The 7,776-nt window shown below is 48.9% G+C and overlaps 5 protein-coding genes across 5 annotated transcripts; all 5 read left to right on the forward strand.

Moving 5' to 3' along the window:
- Window positions 1–328: 328 nt before the first annotated feature.
- Window positions 329–1,132, forward strand: TEOVI_000251100 (uncharacterized protein; the record flags this gene model as incomplete). Its single annotated transcript, XM_067225579.1, has 1 exon — window positions 329–1,132. One exon carries the CDS (start codon window positions 329–331, stop codon window positions 1,130–1,132), a length of 804 nt encoding a protein of 267 aa, XP_067081680.1.
- Window positions 1,133–1,608: 476 nt separating this feature from the next.
- Window positions 1,609–2,451, forward strand: TEOVI_000251200 (lysophospholipase, putative; the record flags this gene model as incomplete). Its single annotated transcript, XM_067225580.1, has 1 exon — window positions 1,609–2,451. One exon carries the CDS (start codon window positions 1,609–1,611, stop codon window positions 2,449–2,451), a length of 843 nt encoding a protein of 280 aa, XP_067081681.1.
- A 593-nt stretch (window positions 2,452–3,044) lies between these two features.
- Window positions 3,045–3,755, forward strand: TEOVI_000251300 (uncharacterized protein; the record flags this gene model as incomplete). The annotated part of the gene is made up of 1 exon (XM_067225581.1): window positions 3,045–3,755. The coding sequence occupies one exon, from the start codon at window positions 3,045–3,047 to the stop codon at window positions 3,753–3,755; it is 711 nt and encodes a 236-aa protein (XP_067081682.1).
- A 346-nt stretch (window positions 3,756–4,101) lies between these two features.
- Window positions 4,102–5,526, forward strand: TEOVI_000251400 (short-chain dehydrogenase, putative; the record flags this gene model as incomplete). The annotated part of the gene is made up of 1 exon (XM_067225582.1): window positions 4,102–5,526. The coding sequence occupies one exon, from the start codon at window positions 4,102–4,104 to the stop codon at window positions 5,524–5,526; it is 1,425 nt and encodes a 474-aa protein (XP_067081683.1).
- Window positions 5,527–6,090: 564 nt separating this feature from the next.
- TEOVI_000251500 (beta-ketoacyl-ACP reductase 2) lies at window positions 6,091–7,587 on the forward strand (the record flags this gene model as incomplete). Its single annotated transcript, XM_067225583.1, has 1 exon — window positions 6,091–7,587. One exon carries the CDS (start codon window positions 6,091–6,093, stop codon window positions 7,585–7,587), a length of 1,497 nt encoding a protein of 498 aa, XP_067081684.1.
- Window positions 7,588–7,776: the final 189 nt, after the last annotated feature.

Here is a 7,776-nt window from a genome sequence, read left to right on the forward strand (position 1 = left end):
GGTTGAAAAGGAAAGGAAAGGAAAGGGAGAGTGCGCCCCTACAGTACGTGACGGCGCTTTTGCAGCTTATTCGTTTCTAGTGCTTCAAAAAGAAAAAGAAGAAAAAAGGAGCGGAGGAACAAAGGGTTCTTCGCCCTTAGTTGTTTCTTTTTTCTTTTTTCTCTTTTTCCCTCCTCCCCCTTTCCTACATTTAAAGGTAACAGACGACTGTTCGAGGTAAAATATTCAGAAAGTACAAAACGAAGGCAACTAAAGGGGAAAAAAAGGGGGGGTGCATATAGAAACATCAGTGCAGGGCTGCGTTCCCCCCCCCCCGCCATCCGAACAAATGATAGTGCGGTTGCTTTTCTTTTCATATTTCCTCCTACTGTTGACTGCCACGCAACTCACTGCGCAGGTAACTGATGAATCCACCACAATTACATTCGCACATGAAATTGGCCCAGTAGAAAAACTCAAGCAGCCACAGTTGTTGTGGTTCCTCACATGGCGCTCAAGTGATGAACAAACCACTTCAATGGCTAGTGTGAATGCGCCTGCTGGCGAACTCGCTGTAACCCTCAATACGGAAGCGCAACAATTAACGAAATATGTCGCGGGACTGCAGTGCGAGGAGTCCCGAAAGCTTAACGCGGGATTCCGCTCGGGGCGCTGCACACTTTTGTTGACGGCCTGCGAAGCGGAAGAGCGGGCAGATGTGTTCTTCAACTACCGCGTGACTAAACATATTGAACACGATACAACTCTAGGCGACACCGCGACTCACGTTAGTAAACTATATGAAGAAGGTGACAATGAAGATGCCGTAGAGGTGGGCACAGTTACGTACAGTGTGGAAAACAGTAGTGATGATGAGCGTGATCCCAGTGTTGCATTTATTTTGGAGTTTAATTTAACAGTGAAAGCGGGTGGCTGCAAGAATTGGATTCCCTCCTGGTTGAAGGTGGAGGGACTATCACCTGATGAAGTGGAGATGCGCACCTGGCGGCGAAGGGCTGCCACTTCTGTTGTGGAACGATGGGGTTATCCGCTACTTTTGGCGGCTGCGGTGTATGGTGCGTTGCATGCCTTGACTGCAATTGCGAGGCGCCACCAACAGGCCGCGGCGGAGAAGAGGAAAAAGATGAAGTAGTCGCAGTTGCATTTACTTACCGCAGTGTTCCTCACAATCAATCACATTATGGTTCAGAGTTGGGATGTATGGAGTTGTGCGAGTGGTGTCCATTAACTCAACTATGCAGATGTGAGACAGAAATTACTGTCGGGCTGCGCAGCATCGAAGAAACGTATAAAAATAAGGGGTGAGAAGGTTATGAGGCGAATTTACATTACATCTCACCGTTTCCTGTAAACACAAAAGCAACTGTTGTTTTTCACATTTTTTGGTGACCTATTGGCTTCGGCGCGAGGAACGTTGCGAAGTTGCTCGGGAGCAAGTGAAGACATCCACAGAAAAAGAATTAACACTTTATCAAAGCTATAGGAAATCTTATTATTATTTTTTTGACCCATTATTGTTAGTGCACCGTTGTTAAATAAATCAGAAGGGCAAAAAAAAAAAGGAGAACTTACTTGTCATTTACGAAACCTCACTGAAAGTTGACGATAATGTTTGGCACGCCGGTTGAGAATCTGACGGCAAATCAGATCAAGGAAGAACTGCGAACTCTATACGGTGTCAGCGACTTCTCGGGATGCATTGAGCAAAAGGATCTTCAGGAGAAACTTGAAAAAACACGTGAAACGGAGCTCATCACACACGGACTGAAGTATGGCCCGCTTCTGCAAATCGGCAACAGACAAAGCCCCAGTGGTATTGTGACCCTCACACACGGTTTGGGGGACTCCGCCAATGGTTGGGAGAGTGTTGCAGTGGAGCTTTCACGGCGCCTCCCACATCTTTTGTTTTTACTCCCAACAGCATCCATGCAGCCCGTCGGTATTAATGGAGGAGCAGTTATGAATTCATGGTATGACATCAGAAATGTGAGTTCAGGGAATGGAGTAACGGAGGATGCTGAGGCCATCATAATGTCAGCCAATTACCTCAAAAGTCTCGCATACACCGCGTCACGGCGCTACCAAGTACCTGCTGGTCGCGTGGTGTATGCCGGATTCTCGCAAGGTGCTGTTATCTCACTCGCCGCAGGCCTGACCGCTCGCATTGCACCAGCAGGTGTGGCTGCCTTGTCGGGATATTTCGCTGCCGCGGAGAAAATATTGCCGCAGCTGTGCAACAAAAGTCTACCAGTGCTCCTCTGCCACGGCACGATGGACAACATCATCCCTTTCAGTGCGGCTGAGAAAACTAAGGAAACGTTGGAGAGCCTTGGCGTGGGCCCCGTCACGCTCTATTCCTACCCAATGGAGCACTCCTCTCATCCCAAAGAAATTAATGACCTTGAGAAGTTTTTGCAGCAAGTCCTCCCCGGACCTTCATCGAAATCGTAATTTTTGTGGAGTTGTAAGAAAGAGAGGTGAATGCCGGAAGCGGCTGCCACAATGTTGAGGAAAGTAAATATGGCGCGTCACCTGAGAGAGAGAGAGAGAGGAAAGGGGGAAAAAGAAAAGATAGAAAGAAAGGTCAGAAATGCAGGAAAATACAAAAATAAGGATGAGTTCACGAATGTCACTCCCAGAAGGTAACGTAACTATCGCCAACAGGTATTGCTAGTCCCGTTGGCAGGCGTGAAATGAGTTTTATTTAACCAGAATGTTTGCTGTGGCTCATTATCACAGTCGTTTCTTTGTTTAACTTTGGAGTTTTTCTTCCCCTTCCCTCGGGACATCTTAAGGCGTCTGGTGACTGATTGCCTTGTCCTCAACGCTGTTATTGCAGATGCTCTCATTTCACACGCGCGCACACATCGTAAAAATATTTTTTTGAAAAAAAAAAGAAGAAAAAAAACGAGGAGCGTATTTACCGGGTGCCGTAGGAGCAAGCACCAAAACACGTTTGCATTATAAGGCGCCGTTGCGCCGACTGTCTTGCAATTTGTGGCCGCGGCCACTTCCACCTGCGTTACTCAGAACTTCAATAGGTCATGCGCCACTCCGTGAAGTGTTTAGCGGGTATCATGTTCACCACCCGGAGTCCACTACGGTCAGGCTACAAATATTTCGAAGATATGTTCCCCAAGCACGAGCCGGCACCTCGGTACAACACCTACGAGGAACAACAGCGAGGCGCCACTGTTAAGTCATTAGAGCCACGGCGTCAACTTAGCGAGTCGGAGAAGCTCCACCATTTGCACGACTGGAAGAAAGAACAAGATGGCTTAACGCCTCCACCAGAGTTTGGTTGGCCAGAGGAGTGGGGTCCGGAACCCGGTGAAGAGGGCCATAGCGAGTGGTACAAGAAAAATCGCGTATATATGTCATATGAAGAAAAGGCAAAATATGACTTCCGTTTAGGTGTTCCGGTAGAGAAAAACTCGATGAGACATCAGGAAATGCCGTACCACCGCCGTATGAAGGCCGCCTACCACAACCTACAGGAGGATAAACCGCAATGGTTCGACCCCCGGCAACGGAAATATTGGGCCCAATACTCTTACGAAGATCAGCGTGACTCTGTGGCTAAGTCAAGGGATGATTACTTGCGCGAGTGGTTGGATAAGCCGGATGTTACACAAGAAAATGTGGCGAAGAAAATTGGTGACTACAACGGTACAGCGAAGCACCAGAGTGTGAAACCGGTGCAAAGGCGGCCAGAGTGGGAGTTGGCTCCCCTACAGGGGAAGAAGAGTGATTGAAAACTTCATTGCTAAGCATCGGAAAGGAAAGAGTGGTGACCTGTTGCGGTATAACGACGTGTTCATTGTCTTCTATGGAAAGCGAAGGGGGTATAATGACTCTTTTGCTTGTACTGTAGCTATCGAATTAACGCGTGGTTATGACCGAAGTAGAAGGGTGACGCAATTCAACAATCTCATCTGCCATCTTACCACTGTGCAAAACCGTCATTCATTTCCCATTTATTGTCGCATCATCTGTGGAGAAGTGCAGAAAGAGGAACGAGCGCACTAAGAGGTCCCCTAAGTAAGACAAAGCAAAAAAAAAAAGGACGACAGAACCACGGCGAATCAACACGACAAAGTGATGCATCTTGTGAGGAAGGGGAGAGTCGCCTTAGGCGCCAGTATCGTCGGGACGCTTCGCTTTCAGGCCGACAAAGTGTCAATTTTTCGACATCATAGCACAACAACTCCTAGTCCAAGGACGACGCAACCAAAGATGCATACACTCAGTGAAAATAAAGCGGACGCCTCCGCCTACGCATTTGGTGACGATCTTGCCAACTACTCTTCTTTACGGCACAACTTCTACTTGTTACTGCACGGCCGGCGCATGTGGTTGCCGTTGGTCATGCTGGGTATATACAATGTTCTTGCGCCGCTGTACCTCACCACCTGGATCACTAATGCCCTTTATTGGAGTGGATGTATTTTACTGCAGCGCTACAGCGTGCGGGGACGAATGAACCGCCTCCGAAAGGACTTCACTGACCATGTTTGCGTTGTTACAGGTGGAACAAGTGGTATTGGGCTCTACACCGCCATGCAACTGTGGGAAATGGGAGCTCACGTAGTGGTCGCCTCCCGTCCAGGAAAGGAAACAGAGACAAGAGAGTTTATTCGGAAAAACTGTCGGCTCCCAAAGGAGTCAGAGGAGGACACACCACTGGAACGCTTGACCTTTGTGTCGGTTGATTTATCAGATCAATTGGAAGTCATGGCAGCGGCCGCCCGCATTAAGGGAATGTTCGATAACCGCGTAGACTTGTTGGTGAATTCCGCCGCTGTGTGGCGCGAGGTGCCGAACGCAACGCGACAGGGTCTCGAAGAGCATATTGCAACCAACTTCCTTGGCCCATTCCATCTAACAGAGGCATTACTGCCATCACTGCGTCGGTCACGTCGTGGCGGCCGCATTGTTTACGTTACATGTGCATCGCATAACGGCGTTCGTCGTGCCGATGTTGTTCGCGAGCGAATGACCCTGAAACCATCAGAAGATACACAGCAGCTAACGGCACGCTGCTACAGCGCATCAAAGCTGGGTAATATTTACCATGTTCAGTCCCTAGCCGCTAGGCGCTACGAAGGTATTCCACTGAACACGCCTTCGGCTGACCTGCGGCCAGTGGATGTTTGTGCTGTTGATCCAGGGTTCTGTGCGACAGGTCACACATGGCGAGAGAGTCCACCATTTCTTGGCACGGGTTTGTTGGGCCGTGCGCTTCGCTCATTATGGATGAAGGACGGCTATGAGGGAAGCCAAACAGTAGTGAATTGTTGCGTGCGGGAAGATCTGGAAAGTGGCGGTTTTTACGCAGCATGCATGTGCATGCCGTCAGGTCTCAGTCGCCGGGCGCACGACTCCAAGAGTTGTCGTGAGGTGATGCAGTGGGCAATGGCGAAAGCAATTGCGAGGTACTACACCGTAAGGCCGCGAGCAGATAACAAAGGGGACACCAGCAGCAGTGTTAGTAATAACCTTAGTAAGGTTAGCAGTGCGAACTGATCATTGAGGCAATCGCTGAAAGCCGTGCCAGGAGATGACACCTCATTTTTTCGTGGGTTTAAAGGGTTGTTGTTTTTTTTTTTAATGAATACATACCGATTCGTTTAGTTTATCGTCACTGTCTATAACTTTCTTACTTTGTATTTTCATGTTTAATGTACAGAACTGTGCACCGTTCCGATCAATAAGCGATCGGATTCTGTTCGTGCCAGAGGAGTAATGCTATGCAGTTGCATGTCATTCGTTTCTTGGCACACCATCACGTTGTAGACGCATGCGAGGCCGCGAGCAGCGCGTTCTGTTTTGTTTGGTGGCATCTCTTCTTCCTCGTTCAAATCTTGTGCCACTCGCTGGTGTTGTTTGTTTGTTTTTTCCGTGACTTGTCAACAATGCAAGATGCGTACGCAGCTATAGTAGAGGACGTTCCCGTGTACATATACCGACACCGAAAACTCCATTGAATTGTGGAGAGACGAGGGTGTAGAGGGGAAATTGTTGGAAGGAACACTTACCATAACGTATCAACATAGACACGAAGACAGACGGGAATAGGGCGATTACCTAATGCCATTCCAGCTAAGCCGTCGTCTCGTGGTAGCTTCAGTGCGACAAATACGCGTCAGAATTCCGTGCAGCCGATGTTATTGTTTGTACGAGAGCTGCCGGAGCTACCGACAGACGCCGTCTCTCTTTCCTCCACGTAAAATTTCCCAGGCAAAACAGAAGCCGTTGTTCCCTGGCATGTATCGCACGGTGAGACTGTTTGATGGTGAGCACACATACCATTACGGCCGGCACACCTACACTATCATGCGGGAGAGCCTCACATTTGCCATCATACCACTTGGTTGCGTAGCTGCTTATGCCGCCACTTACTTTGATCCCTTTGCGGCGGTTCCACTAGAACTTCAAGGGGCTTATCTCGTATTTCTTCTTATTGGTTCACGGTTGTACGCCCGCGGTCGCAGTTGTCGGACCGTAAAGGATCTTACGGGTCGCCATGTGGTTGTTACGGGCGGCACCGGCGGCATTGGGAAGGAAACGGCGGCCCGACTTGCTGCAGCGGGCGCCGATGTAACTGTTTTAGCCCGTAGCAGCTCTCATGCTGAGGCAGCGATAACCTACATAAGGCGTTCCGCTCATTGTGAAGGACAAGTGGTGCAATTTACCCCACTTGACCTCTCAGACTTTCTTGCAGTGCGCGACTACTGTAGGAGACTTCGTCATACCAACACGCGACTAGATATTTTGGTCAACTGCGCTGGGGTTATGCACCAACGGCAAGTGATGTCACGCTGCGGTGACGATGAACAGCTGGCTGTGAACCTGCTTGGGCCGTACCTATTGACAGAAGGACTCCTTCCACTTATCGCAGAGAGCGGTGGCCGGATTGTAAACGTTTCGTGCTCTGCCCATGTAGCAGTGAGAGGAAATATTGTGCAAACGTACCTTTCGGGTCGGGGGGTGTGGTCTCCACGAGTGCGTGGGAAGTTCGATGGACTTGAACAGTATGGGCTCACAAAACTTGGCTGCATTTACCACGCACAAGAACTCGCTAGTCGTTCCTACCACTCCACAACGAAAGGAAATGCATCATTTTGTCCAACCGATACGTCCCACCCCTCACTGGGCTCAAGTGCCATCAACAAAGGTAGTAACTTAAACCTTTATCATTACAAACATAACAGCGGCAACCGAGCGAGTAATAACAACGACAGCGGAGACGGGGGAGGTGATGATGAAGCTGGCGCGCCAAATTACACAACCTGTGTGGCCGTCCCAGGTGGTGTAGTGACTGGTATATACCGTTATGTGCCTCTTGCTGCCACATTTCGTTGGTTCCGTTGGATATACCTCCTCTTCATGCGTAGTGCCCGTGAAGGGAGTCAGACAGTAGTGGATTGCTGTCTAAGGGATGATATTGTGAATGGTGGGTACTATCAGAACTGTCGCTACGCACCCAGTGGACTTTCCGCCGCAGCCTGCAACATAGAAGAGCGGAAGAATGTTCTCACGTGGGTGAGACGTAAAATGCAACCATATATGCAATGGGACAGATAAAGTGCTTGAGCGGTAGGTTTACAAATGAATTTGGTGGTGAAGGTAAAGTTCAGTGTGTATGATTGTTTCACATGTTATTTGTTACAGATTCATTATTATTATTATTGTTGTTGTTGTCACTACTTTTTTTTTTTTAAATCCGCGAACGAAATAAGAATGAAAATGGACAGTGCCTTGTGAACCTAAAGT

The sequence above is a fragment of the Trypanosoma equiperdum genome (genome assembly GCF_001457755.1).
Source record: "Trypanosoma equiperdum strain OVI genome assembly, contig: ctg_561, whole genome shotgun sequence".
Taxonomy (NCBI): domain Eukaryota; phylum Euglenozoa; class Kinetoplastea; order Trypanosomatida; family Trypanosomatidae; genus Trypanosoma; species Trypanosoma equiperdum.